Source organism: Littorina saxatilis, linkage group LG16 (genome assembly GCF_037325665.1).
Source record: "Littorina saxatilis isolate snail1 linkage group LG16, US_GU_Lsax_2.0, whole genome shotgun sequence".
Lineage (NCBI taxonomy): Eukaryota > Metazoa > Mollusca > Gastropoda > Littorinimorpha > Littorinidae > Littorina > Littorina saxatilis.
Window position 1 is genome coordinate 39,624,660 of NC_090260.1, and position 23,051 is coordinate 39,647,710.

Sequence of the window (23,051 nt, forward strand, 5' to 3'; positions counted from 1 at the left end):
CTTACCAACCAGCGTCATCACCGACCACAGGCTGGCTGTGTGCAGAGAACACAATGTATTGTCTGTCTCGCTTGTGTCTTACCAACCAGCGTCATCACCGACCACAGGCTGGCTGTGTGAACACAATGTATTGTCTGTCTCGCTTGTGTCTTACCAACCAGCGTCATCACCGACCACAGGCTGGCTGTGTGAACACAATGTATTGTCTGTCTGGCTTGTGTCTTACCAACCAGCGTCATCACCGACCACAGGCTGGCTGTGTGAACACAATGTATTGTCTGTCTCGCTTGTGTCTTACCAACCAGCGTCATCACCGACCACAGGCTGGCTGTGTGAACACAATGTATTGTCTCAGTCTCGCTTGTGTCTTACCAACCAGCGTCATCACCGACCACAGGCTGGCTGTGTGAACACAATGTATTGTCTGTCTCGCTTGTGTCTTACCAACCAGCGTCATCACCGACCACAGGCTGGCTGTGCGCAGAGAACACAATGTATTGTCTCAGTCTGGCTTGTGTCTTACCAACCAGCGTCATCACCGACCACAGGCTGGCTGTGCGCAGAGAGCACAATGTATTGTCTCAGTCTCGCTTGTGTCTTACCAACCAGCGTCATCACCGACCACAGGCTGGCTGTGCGCAGAGAACACAATGTATTGTCTCAGTCTCGCTTGTGTCTTACCAACCAGCGTCATCACCGACCACAGGCTGGCTGTGTGCAGAGAACACAATGTATTGTCTCAGTCTCGCTTGTGTCTTACCAACCAGCGTCATCACCGACCACAGGCTGGCTGTGCGCAGAGAACACAATGTATTGTCTCAGTCTCGCTTGTGTCTTACCAACCAGCGTCATCACCGACCACAGGCTGGCTGTGTGAACACAATGTATTGTCTCAGTCTCGCTTGTGTCTTACCAACCAGCGTCATCACCGACCACAGGCTGGCTGTGCGCAGAGAACACAATGTATTGTCTCAGTCTGGCTTGTGTCTTACCAACCAGCGTCATCACCGACCACAGGCTGGCTGTGTGAACACAATGTATTGTCTCAGTCTCGCTTGTGTCTTACCAACCAGCGTCATCACCGACCACAGGCTGGCTGTGTGCAGAGAACACAATGTATTGTCTCAGTCTCGCTTGTGTCTTACCAACCAGCGTCATCACCAACCACAGGCTGGCTGTGCGCAGAGAACACAATGTATTGTCTGTCTCGCTTGTGTCTTACCAACCAGCGTCATCACCGACCACAGGCTGGCTGTGCGCAGAGAACACAATGTATTGTCTCAGTCTCGCTTGTGTCTTACCAACCAGCGTCATCACCAACCACAGGCTGGCTGTGCGCAGAGAACACAATGTATTGTCTGTCTCGCTTGTGTCTTACCAACCAGCGTCATCACCGACCACAGGCTGGCTGTGTGCAGAGAACACAATGTATTGTCTCAGTCTCGCTTGTGTCTTACCAACCAGCGTCATCACCGACCACAGGCTGGCTGTGCGCAGAGAACACAATGTATTGTCTCAGTCTCGCTTGTGTCTTACCAACCAGCGTCATCACCGACCACAGGCTGGCTGTGTGCAGAGAACACAATGTATTGTCTCAGTCTCGCTTGTGTCTTACCAACCAGCGTCATCACCGACCACAGGCTGGCTGTGTGCAGAGAACACAATGTATTGTCTCAGTCTCGCTTGTGTCTTACCAACCAGCGTCATCACCGACCACAGGCTGGCTGTGTGCAGAGAACACAATGTATTGTCTGTCTGGCTTGTGTCTTACCAACCAGCGTCATCACCGACCACAGGCTGGCTGTGCGCAGAGAACAAAACTGTATTGTCTCAGTCTCGCTTGTGTCTTACCAACCAGCGTCATCACCGACCACAGGCTGGCTGTGCGCAGAGAACAAAACTGTATTGTCTCAGTCTCGCTTGTGTCTTACCAACCAGCGTCATCACCGACCACAGGCTGGCTGTGCGCAGAGAACAAAACTGTATTGTCTCAGTCTCGCTTGTGTCTTACCAACCAGCGTCATCACCGACCACAGGCTGGCTGTGCGCAGAGAACAAAACTGTATTGTCTCAGTCTCGCTTGTGTCTTACCAACCAGCGTCATCACCGACCACAGGCTGGCTGTGCGCAGAGAACAAAACTGTATTGTCTCAGTCTCGCTTGTGTCTTACCAACCAGCGTCATCACCGACCACAGGCTGGCTGTGCGCAGAGAACAAAACTGTATTGTCTCAGTCTCGCTTGTGTCTTACCAACCAGCGTCATCACCGACCACAGGCTGGCTGTGTGCAGAGAACACAATGTATTGTCTCAGTCTCGCTTGTGTCTTACCAACCAGCGTCATCACCGACCACAGGCTGGCTGTGTGCAGAGAACACAATGTATTGTCTCAGTCTCGCTTGTGTCTTACCAACCAGCGTCATCACCGACCACAGGCTGGCTGTGTGCAGAGAACACAATGTATTGTCTCAGTCTCGCTTGTGTCTTACCAACCAGCGTCATTACCGACCACAGGCTGGCTGTGTGCAGAGAACACAATGTATTGTCTCAGTCTCGCTTGTGTCTTACCAACCAGCGTCATTACCGACCACAGGCTGGCTGTGTGCAGAGAACAAAATGTATTGTCTCAGTCTCGCTTGTGTCTTACCAACCAGCGTCATTACCGACCACAGGCTGGCTGTGTGCAGAGAACAAAATGTATTGTCTCAGTCTCGCTTGTGTCTTACCAACCAGCGTCATCACCGACCACAGGCTGGCTGTGTGCAGAGAACAAAATGTATTGTCTCAGTCTCGCTTGTGTCTTACCAACCAGCGTCATTACCGACCACAGGCTGGCTGTGTGCAGAGAACAAAATGTATTGTCTCAGTCTCGCTTGTGTCTTACCAACCAGCGTCATTACCGACCACAGGCTGGCTGTGTGCAGAGAACAAAATGTATTGTCTCAGTCTCGCTTGTGTCTTACCAACCAGCGTCATTACCGACCACAGGCTGGCTGTGTGCAGAGAACAAAATGTATTGTCTCAGTCTCGCTTGTGTCTTACCAACCAGCGTCATTACCGACCACAGGCTGGCTGTGTGCAGAGAACACAATGTATTGTCTCAGTCTCGCTTGTGTCTTACCAACCAGCGTCATCACCGACCACAGGCTGGCTGTGTGCAGAGAACAAAATGTATTGTCTCAGTCTCGCTTGTGTCTTACCAACCAGCGTCATCACCGACCACAGGCTGGCTGTGTGCAGAGAACAAAATGTATTGTCTCAGTCTCGCTTGTGTCTTACCAACCAGCGTCATCACCGACCACAGGCTGGCTGTGTGCAGAGAACAAAATGTATTGTCTCAGTCTCGCTTGTGTCTTACCAACCAGCGTCATTACCGACCACAGGCTGGCTGTGCGCAGAGAACAAAATGTATTGTCTCAGTCTCGCTTGTGTCTTACCAACCAGCGTCATCACCGACCACAGGCTGGCTGTGTGCAGAGAACAAAATGTATTGTCTCAGTCTCGCTTGTGTCTTACCAACCAGCGTCATTACCGACCACAGGCTGGCTGTGCGCAGAGAACAAAATGTATTGTCTCAGTCTCGCTTGTGTCTTACCAACCAGCGTCATCACCGACCACAGGCTGGCTGTGTGCAGAGAACAAAATGTATTGTCTCAGTCTCGCTTGTGTCTTACCAACCAGCGTCATTACCGACCACAGGCTGGCTGTGCGCAGAGAACAAAACTGTATTGTCTCAGTCTCGCTTGTGTCTTACCAACCAGCGTCATTACCGACCACAGGCTGGCTGTGTGCAGAGAACAAAATGTATTGTCTCAGTCTCGCTTGTGTCTTACCAACCAGCGTCATCACCGACCACAGGCTGGCTGTGCGCAGAGAACACAATGTATTGTCTCAGTCTCGCTTGTGTCTTACCAACCAGCGTCATCACCGACCACAGGCTGGCTGTGCGCAGAGAACACAATGTATTGTCTCAGTCTCGCTTGTGTCTTACCAACCAGCGTCATCACCGACCACAGGCTGGCTGTGCGCAGAGAACACAATGTATTGTCTCAGTCTGGCTTGTGTCTTACCAACCAGCGTCATCACCGACCACAGGCTGGCTGTGTGAACACAATGTATTGTCTCAGTCTCGCTTGTGTCTTACCAACCAGCGTCATCACCGACCACAGGCTGGCTGTGTGCAGAGAACACAATGTATTGTCTCAGTCTCGCTTGTGTCTTACCAACCAGCGTCATCACCAACCACAGGCTGGCTGTGCGCAGAGAACACAATGTATTGTCTGTCTCGCTTGTGTCTTACCAACCAGCGTCATCACCGACCACAGGCTGGCTGTGTGCAGAGAACACAATGTATTGTCTCAGTCTCGCTTGTGTCTTACCAACCAGCGTCATCACCAACCACAGGCTGGCTGTGCGCAGAGAACACAATGTATTGTCTGTCTCGCTTGTGTCTTACCAACCAGCGTCATCACCGACCACAGGCTGGCTGTGTGCAGAGAACACAATGTATTGTCTCAGTCTCGCTTGTGTCTTACCAACCAGCGTCATCACCGACCACAGGCTGGCTGTGCGCAGAGAACACAATGTATTGTCTCAGTCTCGCTTGTGTCTTACCAACCAGCGTCATCACCGACCACAGGCTGGCTGTGCGCAGAGAACACAATGTATTGTCTCAGTCTGGCTTGTGTCTTACCAACCAGCGTCATCACCGACCACAAGCTGGCTGTGCGCAGAGAACACAATGTATTGTCTCAGTCTCGCTTGTGTCTTACCAACCAGCGTCATCACCGACCACAGGCTGGCTGTGCGCAGAGAACACAATGTATTGTCTCAGTCTCGCTTGTGTCTTACCAACCAGCGTCATCACCGACCACAGGCTGGCTGTGTGCAGAGAACACAATGTATTGTCTCAGTCTCGCTTGTGTCTTACCAACCAGCGTCATCACCGACCACAGGCTGGCTGTGCGCAGAGAACACAATGTATTGTCTCAGTCTCGCTTGTGTCTTACCAACCAGCGTCATCACCGACCACAGGCTGGCTGTGTGAACACAATGTATTGTCTCAGTCTCGCTTGTATCTTACCAACCAGCGTCATCACCGACCACAGGCTGGCTGTGCGCAGAGAACACAATGTATTGTCTCAGTCTGGCTTGTGTCTTACCAACCAGCGTCATCACCGACCACAGGCTGGCTGTGTGAACACAATGTATTGTCTCAGTCTCGCTTGTGTCTTACCAACCAGCGTCATCACCGACCACAGGCTGGCTGTGTGCAGAGAACACAATGTATTGTCTCAGTCTCGCTTGTGTCTTACCAACCAGCGTCATCACCAACCACAGGCTGGCTGTGCGCAGAGAACACAATGTATTGTCTGTCTCGCTTGTGTCTTACCAACCAGCGTCATCACCGACCACAGGCTGGCTGTGTGCAGAGAACACAATGTATTGTCTCAGTCTCGCTTGTGTCTTACCAACCAGCGTCATCACCAACCACAGGCTGGCTGTGCGCAGAGAACACAATGTATTGTCTGTCTCGCTTGTGTCTTACCAACCAGAGTCATCACCGACCACAGGCTGGCTGTGTGCAGAGAACACAATGTATTGTCTCAGTCTCGCTTGTGTCTTACCAACCAGCGTCATCACCGACCACAGCCTGGCTGTGCGCAGAGAACACAATGTATTGTCTCAGTCTCGCTTGTGTCTTACCAACCAGCGTCATCACCGACCACAGGCTGGCTGTGTGCAGAGAACACAATGTATTGTCTCAGTCTCGCTTGTGTCTTACCAACCAGCGTCATCACCGACCACAGGCTGGCTGTGTGCAGAGAACACAATGTATTGTCTCAGTCTCGCTTGTGTCTTACCAACCAGCGTCATCACCGACCACAGGCTGGCTGTGTGCAGAGAACACAATGTATTGTCTGTCTGGCTTGTGTCTTACCAACCAGCGTCATCACCGACCACAGGCTGGCTGTGCGCAGAGAACAAAACTGTATTGTCTCAGTCTCGCTTGTGTCTTACCAACCAGCGTCATCACCGACCACAGGCTGGCTGTGCGCAGAGAACAAAACTGTATTGTCTCAGTCTCGCTTGTGTCTTACCAACCAGCGTCATCACCGACCACAGGCTGGCTGTGTGCAGAGAACAAAATGTATTGTCTCAGTCTCGCTTGTGTCTTACCAACCAGCGTCATTACCGACCACAGGCTGGCTGTGTGCAGAGAACAAAATGTATTGTCTCAGTCTCGCTTGTGTCTTACCAACCAGCGTCATCACCGACCACAGGCTGGCTGTGTGCAGAGAACAAAATGTATTGTCTCAGTCTCGCTTGTGTCTTACCAACCAGCGTCATTACCGACCACAGGCTGGCTGTGCGCAGAGAACAAAATGTATTGTCTCAGTCTCGCTTGTGTCTTACCAACCAGCGTCATCACCGACCACAGGCTGGCTGTGTGCAGAGAACAAAATGTATTGTCTCAGTCTCGCTTGTGTCTTACCAACCAGCGTCATTACCGACCACAGGCTGGCTGTGCGCAGAGAACAAAACTGTATTGTCTCAGTCTCGCTTGTGTCTTACCAACCAGCGTCATTACCGACCACAGGCTGGCTGTGCGCAGAGAACAAAATGTATTGTCTCAGTCTCGCTTGTGTCTTACCAACCAGCGTCATCACCGACCACAGGCTGGCTGTGCGCAGAGAACACAATGTATTGTCTCAGTCTCGCTTGTGTCTTACCAACCAGCGTCATCACCGACCACAGGCTGGCTGTGCGCAGAGAACACAATGTATTGTCTCAGTCTCGCTTGTGTCTTACCAACCAGCGTCATCACCGACCACAGGCTGGCTGTGCGCAGAGAACACAATGTATTGTCTCAGTCTGGCTTGTGTCTTACCAACCAGCGTCATCACCGACCACAGGCTGGCTGTGTGAACACAATGTATTGTCTCAGTCTCGCTTGTGTCTTACCAACCAGCGTCATCACCGACCACAGGCTGGCTGTGTGCAGAGAACACAATGTATTGTCTCAGTCTCGCTTGTGTCTTACCAACCAGCGTCATCACCAACCACAGGCTGGCTGTGCGCAGAGAACACAATGTATTGTCTGTCTCGCTTGTGTCTTACCAACCAGCGTCATCACCGACCACAGGCTGGCTGTGCGCAGAGAACACAATGTATTGTCTCAGTCTCGCTTGTGTCTTACCAACCAGCGTCATCACCAACCACAGGCTGGCTGTGCGCAGAGAACACAATGTATTGTCTGTCTCGCTTGTGTCTTACCAACCAGCGTCATCACCGACCACAGGCTGGCTGTGTGCAGAGAACACAATGTATTGTCTCAGTCTCGCTTGTGTCTTACCAACCAGCGTCATCACCGACCACAGGCTGGCTGTGCGCAGAGAACACAATGTATTGTCTCAGTCTCGCTTGTGTCTTACCAACCAGCGTCATCACCGACCACAGGCTGGCTGTGCGCAGAGAACACAATGTATTGTCTCAGTCTGGCTTGTGTCTTACCAACCAGCGTCATCACCGACCACAGGCTGGCTGTGCGCAGAGAACACAATGTATTGTCTCAGTCTCGCTTGTGTCTTACCAACCAGCGTCATCACCGACCACAGGCTGGCTGTGCGCAGAGAACACAATGTATTGTCTCAGTCTCGCTTGTGTCTTACCAACCAGCGTCATCACCGACCACAGGCTGGCTGTGTGCAGAGAACACAATGTATTGTCTCAGTCTCGCTTGTGTCTTACCAACCAGCGTCATCACCGACCACAGGCTGGCTGTGCGCAGAGAACACAATGTATTGTCTCAGTCTCGCTTGTGTCTTACCAACCAGCGTCATCACCGACCACAGGCTGGCTGTGTGAACACAATGTATTGTCTCAGTCTCGCTTGTGTCTTACCAACCAGCGTCATCACCGACCACAGGCTGGCTGTGCGCAGAGAACACAATGTATTGTCTCAGTCTGGCTTGTGTCTTACCAACCAGCGTCATCACCGACCACAGGCTGGCTGTGTGAACACAATGTATTGTCTGTCTGGCTTGTGTCTTACCAACCAGCGTCATCACCGACCACAGGCTGGCTGTGTGCAGAGAACACAATGTATTGTCTCAGTCTCGCTTGTGTCTTACCAACCAGCGTCATCACCAACCACAGGCTGGCTGTGCGCAGAGAACACAATGTATTGTCTGTCTCGCTTGTGTCTTACCAACCAGCGTCATCACCGACCACAGGCTGGCTGTGTGCAGAGAACACAATGTATTGTCTCAGTCTCGCTTGTGTCTTACCAACCAGCGTCATCACCAACCACAGGCTGGCTGTGTGCAGAGAACACAATGTATTGTCTGTCTCGCTTGTGTCTTACCAACCAGCGTCATCACCGACCACAGGCTGGCTGTGCGCAGAGAACACAATGTATTGTCTCAGTCTCGCTTGTGTCTTACCAACCAGCGTCATCACCGACCACAGGCTGGCTGTGCGCAAAGAACACAATGTATTGTCTCAGTCTCGCTTGTGTCTTACCAACCAGCGTCATCACCGACCACAGGCTGGCTGTGTGCAGAGAACACAATGTATTGTCTCAGTCTCGCTTGTGTCTTACCAACCAGCGTCATCACCGACCACAGGCTGGCTGTGTGCAGAGAACACAATGTATTGTCTCAGTCTCGCTTGTGTCTTACCAACCAGCGTCATCACCGACCACAGGCTGGCTGTGTGCAGAGAACACAATGTATTGTCTGTCTGGCTTGTGTCTTACCAACCAGCGTCATCACCGACCACAGGCTGGCTGTGCGCAGAGAACAAAACTGTATTGTCTCAGTCTCGCTTGTGTCTTACCAACCAGCGTCATCACCGACCACAGGCTGGCTGTGCGCAGAGAACAAAACTGTATTGTCTCAGTCTCGCTTGTGTCTTACCAACCAGCGTCATCACCGACCACAGGCTGGCTGTGCGCAGAGAACAAAACTGTATTGTCTCAGTCTCGCTTGTGTCTTACCAACCAGCGTCATCACCGACCACAGGCTGGCTGTGCGCAGAGAACAAAACTGTATTGTCTCAGTCTCGCTTGTGTCTTACCAACCAGCGTCATCACCGACCACAGGCTGGCTGTGCGCAGAGAACAAAACTGTATTGTCTCAGTCTCGCTTGTGTCTTACCAACCAGCGTCATCACCGACCACAGGCTGGCTGTGCGCAGAGAACAAAACTGTATTGTCTCAGTCTCGCTTGTGTCTTACCAACCAGCGTCATCACCGACCACAGGCTGGCTGTGTGCAGAGAACACAATGTATTGTCTCAGTCTCGCTTGTGTCTTACCAACCAGCGTCATCACCGACCACAGGCTGGCTGTGTGCAGAGAACACAATGTATTGTCTCAGTCTCGCTTGTGTCTTACCAACCAGCGTCATCACCGACCACAGGCTGGCTGTGTGCAGAGAACACAATGTATTGTCTCAGTCTCGCTTGTGTCTTACCAACCAGCGTCATTACCGACCACAGGCTGGCTGTGTGCAGAGAACACAATGTATTGTCTCAGTCTCGCTTGTGTCTTACCAACCAGCGTCATTACCGACCACAGGCTGGCTGTGTGCAGAGAACAAAATGTATTGTCTCAGTCTCGCTTGTGTCTTACCAACCAGCGTCATTACCGACCACAGGCTGGCTGTGTGCAGAGAACAAAATGTATTGTCTCAGTCTCGCTTGTGTCTTACCAACCAGCGTCATCACCGACCACAGGCTGGCTGTGTGCAGAGAACAAAATGTATTGTCTCAGTCTCGCTTGTGTCTTACCAACCAGCGTCATTACCGACCACAGGCTGGCTGTGTGCAGAGAACAAAATGTATTGTCTCAGTCTCGCTTGTGTCTTACCAACCAGCGTCATTACCGACCACAGGCTGGCTGTGTGCAGAGAACAAAATGTATTGTCTCAGTCTCGCTTGTGTCTTACCAACCAGCCTCATTACCGACCACAGGCTGGCTGTGTGCAGAGAACAAAATGTATTGTCTCAGTCTCGCTTGTGTCTTACCAACCAGCGTCATTACCGACCACAGGCTGGCTGTGTGCAGAGAACAAAATGTATTGTCTCAGTCTCGCTTGTGTCTTACCAACCAGCGTCATTACCGACCACAGGCTGGCTGTGTGCAGAGAACAAAATGTATTGTCTCAGTCTCGCTTGTGTCTTACCAACCAGCGTCATCACCGACCACAGGCTGGCTGTGTGCAGAGAACAAAATGTATTGTCTCAGTCTCGCTTGTGTCTTACCAACCAGCGTCATCACCGACCACAGGCTGGCTGTGTGCAGAGAACAAAATGTATTGTCTCAGTCTCGCTTGTGTCTTACCAACCAGCGTCATTACCGACCACAGGCTGGCTGTGTGCAGAGAACAAAATGTATTGTCTCAGTCTCGCTTGTGTCTTACCAACCAGCGTCATCACCGACCACAGGCTGGCTGTGTGCAGAGAACAAAATGTATTGTCTCAGTCTCGCTTGTGTCTTACCAACCAGCGTCATTACCGACCACAGGCTGGCTGTGCGCAGAGAACAAAATGTATTGTCTCAGTCTCGCTTGTGTCTTACCAACCAGCGTCATCACCGACCACAGGCTGGCTGTGTGCAGAGAACAAAATGTATTGTCTCAGTCTCGCTTGTGTCTTACCAACCAGCGTCATTACCGACCACAGGCTGGCTGTGCGCAGAGAACAAAACTGTATTGTCTCAGTCTCGCTTGTGTCTTACCAACCAGCGTCATTACCGACCACAGGCTGGCTGTGTGCAGAGAACAAAATGTATTGTCTCAGTCTCGCTTGTGTCTTACCAACCAGCGTCATCACCGACCACAGGCTGGCTGTGCGCAGAGAACACAATGTATTGTCTCAGTCTCGCTTGTGTCTTACCAACCAGCGTCATCACCGACCACAGGCTGGCTGTGCGCAGAGAACACAATGTATTGTCTCAGTCTCGCTTGTGTCTTACCAACCAGCGTCATCACCGACCACAGGCTGGCTGTGCGCAGAGAACACAATGTATTGTCTCAGTCTCGCTTGTGTCTTACCAACCAGCGTCATCACCGACCACAGGCTGGCTGTGTGCAGAGAACACAATGTATTGTCTCAGTCTCGCTTGTGTCTTACCAACCAGCGTCATTACCGACCACAGGCTGGCTGTGCGCAGAGAACAAAACTGTATTGTCTCAGTCTCGCTTGTGTCTTACCAACCAGCGTCATCACCGACCACAGGCTGGCTGTGTGCAGAGAACACAATGTATTGTCTCAGTCTCGCTTGTGTCTTACCAACCAGCGTCATCACCGACCACAGGCTGGCTGTGTGCAGAGAACACAATGTATTGTCTCAGTCTCGCTTGTGTCTTACCAACCAGCGTCATTACCGACCACAGGCTGGCTGTGTGCAGAGAACACAATGTATTGTCTCAGTCTCGCTTGTGTCTTACCAACCAGCGTCATCACCGACCACAGGCTGGCTGTGCGCAGAGAACACAATGTATTGTCTCAGTCTCGCTTGTGTCTTACCAACCAGCGTCATCACCGACCACAGGCTGGCTGTGCGCAGAGAACACAATGTATTGTCTCAGTCTCGCTTGTGTCTTACCAACCAGCGTCATCACCGACCACAGGCTGGCTGTGTGCAGAGAACACAATGTATTGTCTCAGTCTCGCTTGTGTCTTACCAACCAGCGTCATCACCGACCACAGGCTGGCTGTGTGCAGAGAACACAATGTATTGTCTCAGTCTCGCTTGTGTCTTACCAACCAGCGTCATTACCGACCACAGGCTGGCTGTGTGCAGAGAACACAATGTATTGTCTCAGTCTCGCTTGTGTCTTACCAACCAGCGTCATTACCGACCACAGGCTGGCTGTGCGCAGAGAACACAATGTATTGTCTCAGTCTCGCTTGTGTCTTACCAACCAGCGTCATCACCGACCACAGGCTGGTTGTGCGCAGAGAACAAAAATCAAAACTGTATTGTCTCAGTCTCGCTTGTGTCTTACCAACCAGCGTCATTACCGACCACAGGCTGGCTGTGCGCAGAGAACAAATAAACAAGAAGGGCAAAGCCCATACGACTCACATGCTTGACCTCGACCTTTAGGGTAACTAAACCTAGCAATGACATCATACACTAAGAACTGCTTTACACATTTTTCCTACCAAAATACATGTGACCTTGACCCAATGTCAAGGTCATCCAAGGTCATGCAACACCAAGACATAGGAAGTACAATGGTGCTTCTTGGCTCTTTCTACCATGAGATATGGTCACTTTTAGTGGTTCACTACCTTATTTTGGTCACATTTCGTAAGGGTCAAAGTGACCTTGACCTTGATCATATGTGACCAAATGTGTCTCATGATGAAAGCATAACATGTGCCCCACATAATTTTTAAGTTTGAAACAGTTATCTTCCATAGTTCAGGGTCAAGGTCACTTCAAAATATGTATACAATCCAACTTTGAAGAGCTCCTGTGACCTTGACCTTGAAGCAAGGTAAACCAAACTGGTATCAAAAGATGGGGCTTACTTTGCCCTATATATCATATATAGGTGAGGTATTCAATCTCAAAAACTTCAGAGAAAATGGGAAAAATGGGAAAAATAGCTGTTTTTTAGACAACATTTATGGCCCCTGCGACCTTGACCTTGAAGCAAGGTCAAGATGCTATGTATGTTTTTTGGGGCCTTGTCATCATACACCATCTTGCCAAATTTGGTACTGATAGACTGAATAGTGTCCAAGAAATATCCAACGTTAAAGTTTTCCGGACGGACGTCCGGACGTCCGGACGGACGTCCGGACGGACGACTCGGGTGAGTACATAGACTCACTTTTGCTTCGCATGTGAGTCAAAAATGTGTTGTCTCAGTCTCGCTTGTGTCTTACCAACCAGCGTCATCACCGACCACAGGCTGGCTGTGCGCAGAGAACACAATGTATTGTCTCAGTCTCGCTTGTGTCTTACCAACCAGCGTCATCACCGACCACAGGCTGGCTGTGCGCAGAGAACACAATGTATTGTCTCAGTCTCGCTTGTGTCTTACCAACCAGCGTCATCACCGACCACAGGCTGGCTGTGCGCAGAGAACACAATGTATTGTCTCAGTCTCGCTTGTGTCTTACCAACCAGCGTCATCACCGACCACAGGCTGGCTGTGCGCAGAGAACAAAATGTATTGTCTCAGTCTCGCTTGTGTCTTACCAACCAGCGTCATCACCGACCACAGGCTGGCTGTGTGCAGAGAACAAAATGTGTTGTCTCAGTCTCGCTTGTGTCTTACCAACCAGCGTCATCACCGACCACAGGCTGGCTGTGCGCAGAGAACAAAATGTATTGTCTCAGTCTCGCTTGTGTCTTACCAACCAGCGTCATCACCGACCACAGGCTGGCTGTGTGCAGAGAACAAAATGTATTGTCTCAGTCTCGCTTGTGTCTTACCAACCAGCGTCATCACCGACCACAGGCTGGCTGTGTGCAGAGAACACAATGTATTGTCTCAGTCTCGCTTGTGTCTTACCAACCAGCGTCATCACCGACCACAGGCTGGCTGTGCGCAGAGAACACAATGTATTGTCTCAGTCTCGCTTGTGTCTTACCAACCAGCGTCATCACCGACCACAGGCTGGCTGTGTGCAGAGAACAAAAATCAAAAATGTGTTGTCTCAGTCTCGCTTGTGTCTTACCAACCAGCGTCATCACCGACCACAGGCTGGCTGTGCGCAGAGAACAAATCAAAAATGTGTTGTCTCAGTCTCGCTTGTGTCTTACCAACCAGCGTCATCACCGACCACAGGCTGGCTGTGCGCAGAGAACAAAAATGAAAAATGTATTGTCTCAGTCTCGCTTGTGTCTTACCAACCAGCGTCATCACCAACCACAGGCTGGCTGTGCGCAGAGAACAAAAATCAAAAATGTGTTGTCTCAGTCTCGCTTGTGTCTTACCAACCAGCGTCATCACCGACCACAGGCTGGCTGTGCGCAGAGAACAAATCAAAAATGTGTTGTCTCAGTCTCGCTTGTGTCTTACCAACCAGCGTCATCACCGACCACAGGCTGGCTGTGCGCAGAGAACACAATGTATTGTCTCAGTCTCGCTTGTGTCTTACCAACCAGCGTCATCACCGACCACAGGCTGGCTGTGCGCAGAGAACAAAAATCAAAAATGTGTTGTCTCAGTCTCGCTTGTGTCTTACCAACCAGCGTCATCACCGACCACAGGCTGGCTGTGCGCAGAGAACACAATGTATTGTCTCAGTCTCGCTTGTGTCTTACCAACCAGCGTCATCACCGACCACAGGCTGTCTGTGCGCAGAGAACAAAAATCAAAAATGTATTGTCTCAGTCTCGCTTGTGTCTTACCAACCAGCGTCATCACCGACCACAGGCTGTCTGTGCGCAGAGAACAAAAATCAAAAATGTATTGTCTCAGTCTCGCTTGTGTCTTACCAACCAGCGTCATCACCAACCACAGGCTGGCTGTGCGCAGAGAACAAAAATTAAAAATTTTAGTAATAAATTTTCATTTGATTAATATACTTACCCAACTCACATATAGCAATTAACTCTAGTTCAGTGCTGGTAACGCTGTACGCATCCCCTTGGTAACAAGGGAAGCCCCTCTAAAAAAAGAGTGACCAATACCCATAAGGCCATATTAATACATACTTCCGACTTCCGTATGCGCGCGCATACACCGCCATATGCATCATTCCAAACGAAGCCCAACTCACTCCCCTTTTTTAGAAATCCACCCCCCACAGCGGGGAGGCGGGAGGGAATAAACGATGTGAGTTGGGTAAGTATATTAATCAAATGAAAATTTATTACTAAAATTTTTAATTAAATTACATATCTTACCCAACTCACATATAGCAGATTGCTACTATAGGTGGAGGGCACTTAACCCAATCAGGAATTGAGAATCTGTCCTGCCGCTAAAAGAGCAGGTAACCCAGAAACACATCCTATCTCAATGCATAGGCATCTCTGAGATAAACATCAATGAAAAACCTTTCAATAAAGCCAGCAAGCCGACTCAAGAACTCAGTTCTGCCAGGAGACCAAATCGAAGAACAGCTAGAGTGGAAGCCCAATCTCTTGCCCCGTGAGGCCTAGCTGTAGTAAAGGGCAAAACTGCCCTGACATCCCCTGCCTGACTCTGCCACCATACATAAACTTGACTAACTATGGTGGAGACCCAATTGGCTAACACTACTCTCGAGATGTCTTTAAAGCGCACCATAACGAGTGAGATAAAAAGAAGTTCCTGAGATTCCGATCTAGTGTGCAGAGTCCTTAACGGAAAACTGTGGAGGGCTGTAACCGTACAAAAATGTACATCAGAATCTCCAAGAGCCATAAAAATGCTCAAGAAAGGAATATGAGTCCGTGCTGTCCGAAGGGGGAGGACTGACTGACTGCCCCCCCCCCCCCCCCCCCCCCCCTGTCTACTGCCACCACTTGAAGGCATACCTGAACACTGTGGCAGTCCATCTAGGCAAGGTTGACCTCAACAAGTCATTACCCCTACCAAAGTTGAAAGACATTCTTTCTTCCTTTATATAAATTAATCAGTGTTTAACGTCGTATATAACCATTCAAGGTTAAAGGGCGACGAAGCAGAAAGATAAGAACAAGAGCCCTTAGATTTAATGATCTCAAGCAATCCGTGCAAGTCAGAAAAAATCTTCAAAACTCGAACAGACCAAAAGGCTAAATATGGCTCTAGGGGAGCCAAAATAGTGATTAAGATTTGAACGGTGAATCAAAGTTGGTAACTCCAGATTCCGCTTATATGCCAGAAAACCCAAAAGAAACCTAAGTGCCATAGATCAGTCTTTCTCCGAAAATCTGTCTATAGCAAAATTAGCAGAAAAAACACTTACTCCCACTTCTCACAGAAGCTACCCGAGTAAGCATGGCCGATTTCCGTGTTGATCAGCAAGGCTAGTTAAGTAAAAGAGTCAAAGAATCCAATCACAAAAACCCTAAAACTAGGAGCAAAGTCCAAGAAAGGACTGAAGATCAGCTTTCAGCAAGCCTAAAGTAGGCCCTCTTAAACTTGCTGGTTATAAAGCCACCAAGAGAAACATTAGCACCGAGCTGTCTCAGTAAAACTGATATCACATAATGTCTTAAACAAAGACGTGGGAGAAAAAGAACGGAAAGCCAAAATAGGTGGCTCGCCACCTTCATTGTACCGAGAGAAGAGGAGTTCTATCCGTTAAAACATAAGCCATCTGTTCCAAGCCAGACAACAAGACAAGTACCAGTCCAGAGTTGACGGGCAGAAGAGCCCGAGCAACTCAAAAATATCCTTACAGTAGACACCCGTGAGAAACGAGTGTGAGCAAAACCGGAGCCCTCTTGCCAGCCTAACGAGGTCTGGCAACCCAGAAAGAACGGGCCCATACTGTGCGACCGGCAGGCCGCTCAAAGAAAACAAGAGTATAAATATCCATGCCCGGCAGTCGGGCGACGAAGATAAGCAAAAGGCAATAGTACCAAAAGGCAAAAACTCATATTAGAAATTTCTCCCATTCCCCCGAAGGAACAAAAACACGTGGTCAAAGAGAGTCTGCTCCAAGTGGCCATTTGGCCGACAGACTTAGAGAGTCCGCCCAGTCATAGAGACTCTCATGAAGGTACTTCGCTGCTAAAAAGATCTCGTGATGGTAAAACCACCAAAACCTCTCATGTTCCGTGAGGAAGCGATAGGGAGTGAGAGACCCCCTTTTCTTGATGAGAAAAGCCCCCTGTGGAGTTGTCTGCTTGAAACAACACATGTTCCAACCCTTTGTTCTATTGCTTAACGCCCAACAGACCACAAAGGGTCCTATCAAAGCTGAGAAGCCTTAGACATCTAATGTGTTCCAGCCATGCACTCCCAGTTACACCTGGAGTAAAGGACTTCTATCAAGGGCCGCTTGCACAATCTCCAAGAGATCCAAAAACGGCTCAACAAACGTATGACTTAGAAAAAAGATCAGAACCCTGAAGCTCTGAAATACCAAACGAACCATGAAAGAGAACCAAAAGGGAGGCACCCGTGTCTCCCCCCACAAAGAGGGAAACCTAATCCCCCCAGCCGCTGTGTTAAACACAAAGGCGAAAGAAGAGTGATGCCGAGAGCTAACTTCCAGTTGACATAACTGCCACAAGTGTGAAAGAAAGCGTGCTTTTGTGTGCCTACCAACACCCACCGCTAACTTGCCTCAGGGGGAAGAAAGGTGGATATTTGACACAGAACCCTGCCACGAACGCGAGGGTAAGGAGACAAAAGATAAAGTCGAGAACGGCGAGCCTGAAGCCTTTAATTGAAAACAATAAAAAGCCAAGGCCTGCCGTGCGCTTTCCTTCTGCAGTGAGCTTTTTAGGATAGAGAAGAATCCCTGTGCATAAAAGCGAACTCACAAAGAGGAACCTTCAAGAAAAGAAGAGATTAAAGTCTCGCCAAAAGAACAAACCTTTTTGAAAGAGACCTACACCCAGGCTAAAAGCAAAGCTACATCCTTCATATCCGCGTCCTGACGGAACACAAAAATATCCAGATAGGACGTAACCGCACACGAGAGAGAGCAGAAACAAGATTTGTTAAAAAGCGGTAAATGTAAAGGAGTGCGGCCATAATGAAACATAGCCAGGAGATCCTTGCTCTGACAGAGAGACAGTCACTCCTTGCTATTAACATCCAGATGGATGTTCGCCAATTCCGGGGAACCCGGTGGCGGTTCCGTAGAAAAAACAAACGCAAAAAACTACGTTCTTAAGCTTGGAGTAAACCGAAGGCTACGGATAGCGATCAGCGAGTGACGCGCTGCTTGAGCAGATGACGCAAGCTAAAGCCCCGCCGCCGCAGGAGCTAAGCCGAGCGTTGCCCACAAAGGAAGTGGTAACAGAGGAGCCTCAATTGTGAAAAAACAAATTTCACAAGCCCAAACGACCCAAAAAGAGAATCCAAGAACATAACGTTCTAAGATTCCCTTAAAAGGCTCAGGTCAGCTGAAAATGCGCAAAACGCGGCAAAGCTGAAGTATGAGCTTCCCCCTGAGATGCCAACAAAGGCAGAGATGGGGCAAAAGCATCGATTGAGTTCGCAAATTGATCCTAAGAAGGAGCAAGACACGCCAAAAAAGATGGAGGAGAAAAGGCAGATGACAATGCTACCGCTAACCCTACAGGGAAAAAGCGCGTAGTAACCTCTGCCAACCATGTAAACAAAGATGGCAGCTTCGCTGAAAGTCAACAAAGAGGCGTCTCCATCTGCCTCAGAAGCTTAGTCTTCCAAATCCTCATCATCCTGTACAGTGGTATACTAACCATCTACAAAAGGATGAGAGCCGGAAACCAATCCCGAAAAAGCAACACTTGCCAAAAGGGAAAGGTTTGGAACAAATTTCCCAAAAGCCGGAACTCCGAAAGGATATTCCATCCACCTGCCTCATGCCAGCTGAAAGCCTGGAAAAGGAAGTGGATTTAGCCTGAGTAACAGCAGAGGAACCGCAACAACGGAACCGAAAGCCGAAGACTGATGAGCGCCAACTACCAACACCACAGTGTTAACGGCAGAAGGCTAAACCATCCTGAAACCGGAAGCCACAGCCGCAAAAGCGTTAGCAAAATCGGCCACGGATTGGCAAATATCAGAACCAACCGGATGCCTAAACATGCACCAGAAGATCCTATTGTACCTTGAAGCCGCTTAAGCCCCCAGTGCCACTGCACTTGACAGCCTAAACGGCAATTTGAATTCAGTGCAACCACCTCTGCGGAAGCACCGTCTTCTGAACAGCCGACTGGCACTCCCGTGCCCTCCGGAAGCTGACCCCCTGCTTGACTCCCATAGTCAAACAAAGAGCCAGCTATACTGTTCTCTTCCTGCCCCCCGGGCGGAAGCGGAAGACGCACACCCTTACCGCATTCTAAAGAAGCGGGTGGTTGCGCAAATCTTCCGTTCGCTCTCCAAGGTTCCTAACCGCCACCGACCTGCTGCCAATGCAGTCAGAGCCAGCCTCAGCTTCGGAACTTTCACCCACAAAGCCAGAGCCCGGAGTTACTTTCTCTTGGAGACGCTCTACCCTTTCCCCGGAGAACCCGGATACTTGGGTAGAAGACATACCTTTAAACTGGTGTGAACCACCGGGAACCGGAACACAGGCCACAAGCGAAGGCGTGGTCCCATCATCCCATTCCGCATGAACATCAGCCTGAGCCACAGTAGCAGACGGCGCAGGCGAACGTTGGCAAGAGACGAAACCCCCGTCACACCGGAAGCGAACGCATCTCCGCCCGCGTGGAAGCGATCTCCCCCGCCAAGGAAGAAACCTGTGAACTTAAAGAGAGCAACAATGTCGCCACGTCCGCAGACGCAAGACCGGGAAACACATAAACCAAGGAAGCCTAAGCGGGCTTATCCACAGGAGAAACCTTGTCTAAAGGTTTAGCCGCCAAAAACGGAGTAGGAGGCATGACGACCAAAACATCGATATTTTTTGCAAAGACAGTACATGAACCGAAACACAAACCTGTCCGGAAGCCTTTGCTTTCCCAGGTGTTTACTTTGTCGGCGGAGAACCAGCAGTTACTCGTTAGACGACTGCCGCTTCTTGGCGTTAACCGCCATGACCAAAAACAACTCACGAAAAATTTTGTAAACAAGAAAATTTCACAAGTTCAATTTAAGGTCAAAAACGCCCACAAACACAAGCAAAAAACAGAAAGATCTCACCTCAACATGTAGAGACGATAAGACAAGCAAGAAGATACCAAGAGGTAAGTGACCAAGTCCGTAGACGAAGTGACAGATGGCTGAACACAGCCAGAGCGTACAAAAACACGACCAGTCCCACTGCTCGCTGAGTATGGAATGATGCATATGGCGGTGTATGCGCGCGCATACGGAAGTCGGAAGTATGTATTAATATGGCCTTATGGGTATTGGTCACTCTTTTTTTAGAGGGGCTTCCCTTGTTACCAAGGGGATGCGTACAGCGTTACCAGCACTGAACTAGAGTTAATTGCTATATGTGAGTTGGGTAAGATATGTAATTTAATCAAAAATGTATTGTCTCAGTCTCGCTTGTGTCTTACCAACCAGCGTCATCACCGACCACAGGCTGGCTGTGCGCAGAGAACAAATCAAAAATGTATTGTCTCAGTCTCGCTTGTGTCTTACCAACCAGCGTCATCACCGACCACAGGCTGGCTGTGCGCAGAGAAAAAAATCAAAAATGTATTGTCTCAGTCTCGCTTGTGTCTTACGAACCAGCTTCTGGACAATTTGTCAGATAAGTTTATTTTCTGTATTAGGCCAAATAAAAATATATGTTTGTTTAGGTTTATGTGACCAAAAAAGATAGGTTCGGTAGGTAAGCTTTAAAAACAAAAACAAAAAAAAACTTTTTTTTAAAGATGTATTTAATCGAGTTTAAAGGAGGTTACTTCCCTTTGTCTCGGTATGGTCCGCAAAATGTGCCAAAAGTTAGTGCTTTAAAAAAAAAAAGTTTTAGGGTTGGCGGGAAAAAATAAGGTCTACCCTAAACCAAAATTTGTTGTGTGGCCGTATAAGTATTCATATGTCCACTTAAAAGACCACAGTTAAAGTGAGATTTTGTTTTGTCATAAATTAAACGTTCCAAGAACCTACCACTCTTGTGTTTTGATTCAGAATTTGGGAATGTTGGCAGTGTGTCTGTTTCTGGAATTTTACAAAAGATATACAAGTGCAGCTGTACTGTGTCACAAATTTAAAGGTGCAGCTGTACTCTGCCACACATGGAAAGGTACAGCTATGCTTTGCCACAAATTTAGAAGCGCAGCTAAACTATGCCACAAATTTAAAGTTGCAGCCGTATTCTGCCACAAACTTAAATGTGCAACTGTACTCTGCCACACATGGAAAGGTACAGCTGCACTATGCCCCAGACTTACAGGCCACAGCGTTGGTGACGGACGAGAGAAGTCCAGCCTCCTCGTTGTTCTTGAAGAGCTCAGCGGGACACTTCTCCTGATTGATGTAGTTCCACAGTAACACCTTCACCAGCAGGGGGGCGTGGATTGCACTGAACACACACAACAGTTACACTTGATTGCACTGAATAAACACAGCGCTAGCACTTCATACAACATGGACAAAATAGATAAAAAGAACAACCAATACTGTACACATATGGGAACAAAGAAGACGAAACAAACATCAACGTTTTGACCACTAAGGTCTTCCTCAGGCACATGAATAAAGCAGAAAAAAAGATGACGGACGATAGACCAGCACTACAGAGTAACGATTCACACTGTACGATTCATAAACCAAAATCAAGAAAATGGAGATATGAAATGATATGTGCTGAATGAGCAGAGTAGCAAAACTTGGTCCACTTTCAAAATATACATGCCACATGGAAGCTGTGGACCACTGGACCACAAATAGACCTACTGAGTGATCTAAGCACACACAGACATAGACAAGTACACAGACAGACAGTAAGTGTGTGTGTGTATGCATGTAGAAGGGGAGAGCACTCATCACTTGCTGTGTGTGTGTATGTGTATGTGTGTGTGTGTGTGTATGTGTGTGAATGTACAGCAGGGAGGGGGGGGGGGGCGGGGGGCACTCACCACTTGCCAATCATGAGGTAGTGGTAGAGTTTGAACTGTGCGGGGGGCTGTGTGTGTGTGTGTGTGAGTCTACAGCAGGGAGAAGGGGGGGGGGGGGACACTCACCACTTTCCGTGCATGAGGTAGTTGTAGAGTTTGAACTGCGTGGCGGGCTGGGGTTGAAACATCTGGATGGACAGCAGCACCAGCAGCATGTTGAGGCTCTCCAGGTGCAGCGCGTACGTGAAATTCCTGCACATCAAACATTGTTACACATCAAGACACACTCACACATACACCCACAGTCACCAGATATCCTCACATTGTCAATTTCAAGACTACAAACACAACACATTAATACACATACACCCACAGTTACAAGATATGCTCATATTGTGAATCTTAAAAAAACAAAAACCCACAACAACACACAAACAGTCATGGACATTTCATGTCATGAATAGCCTCCCTTGCTCATTGATCCATTAGTTTTGGTTGTTGAATTGTTGCATCTGTAGTTCCTCTTTCTGTCCTTTTTCTTTTTTTCTACTTTGTTAATGTGATTGAAGAAGACCCTAGGCTAGAAACGTTGCTGCTATTTGCATCATATTCTTCGTTCATATTTCAGAACAGTATTTTTTGGTCTTTTATTTATCGCTCTCACGCGCATTAATTGTTGTTCTTCTGCATATCGTCGCTGTAATTCACGAACCTCGTATCTCAATTTTTAAGGTTTTGGAACTAAAACAATAGTAAGCTCCCTTTGATGTTTGAGAGCAAACTCTACCAGGGTGATAGTAGCAGAAACATGGATTTCACAAGAGAGGGAGCGTTATGTTTCTTTGTGTGTGACTTGGAATAATAGGCCGTGAAAAGTAAATATTCGCCGTAATGGCTTGAGATTTACTGGCCGATGTGAATGCGTGTAAAAAAATTCTATCTCACACGGTCAGAAATTAATATGTAAAGCGCTTAGAGAACGTCAAGCGCTATATAAATCTCCCATATAAAAAATAAAAATAAAAATAACAAGAGCAGTAAAACGAGCGTTCTTACAACACTGGAACGTCCACCAGGAGCTCAACCAGTGCCGTGATAAACTTCTCTATGTGCGCCCCGATCTCGTCGTCTGTGTCGTCCGCAGGGGTGCCTAAAAACGACAAGATATTGAAAGAAAGAAACAAACCAGCAAACAAATTCCCGTCTTGCTACGACAAAAAGCAACTTTTACAGACGACAAGACAAAAAGCAACTTTTACAGACGACAAGACAAAAAGCAACTTTTACAGATGGCAAGACAAAAAGCAACTTTTACAGATGGCAAAACAAAAAGCAACTTTTACAGATGGCAAGACAAAAAGCAACTTTTACAGACGGCAAAACAAAAAGCAACTTTTACAGATGGCAAGACAAAAAGCAACTTTTACAGACGAC

At 48.8% G+C, this 23,051-nt stretch overlaps 2 protein-coding genes across 2 annotated transcripts in view; both read right to left on the reverse strand.

The window, feature by feature from the left end:
- The window catches only part of LOC138951045 (uncharacterized), a 511,167-nt gene that overhangs the window by 446,873 nt on the left and 41,243 nt on the right, over positions 1-23,051 (reverse strand). The window lies entirely within an intron of this gene.
- LOC138951046 (dymeclin-like) overlaps positions 1-23,051 on the reverse strand; it is a 40,209-nt gene that overhangs the window by 2,227 nt on the left and 14,931 nt on the right. Inside the window, exons 4-6 of the mRNA XM_070322728.1 lie at positions 22,674-22,767; positions 21,744-21,869; positions 20,952-21,082 (exon numbers count right to left, since the gene is read on the reverse strand). Of these exons, the coding sequence (XP_070178829.1) occupies positions 20,952-21,082; positions 21,744-21,869; positions 22,674-22,767 (351 nt within the window). The remainder of the gene's footprint in view (positions 1-20,951; positions 21,083-21,743; positions 21,870-22,673; positions 22,768-23,051) is intronic.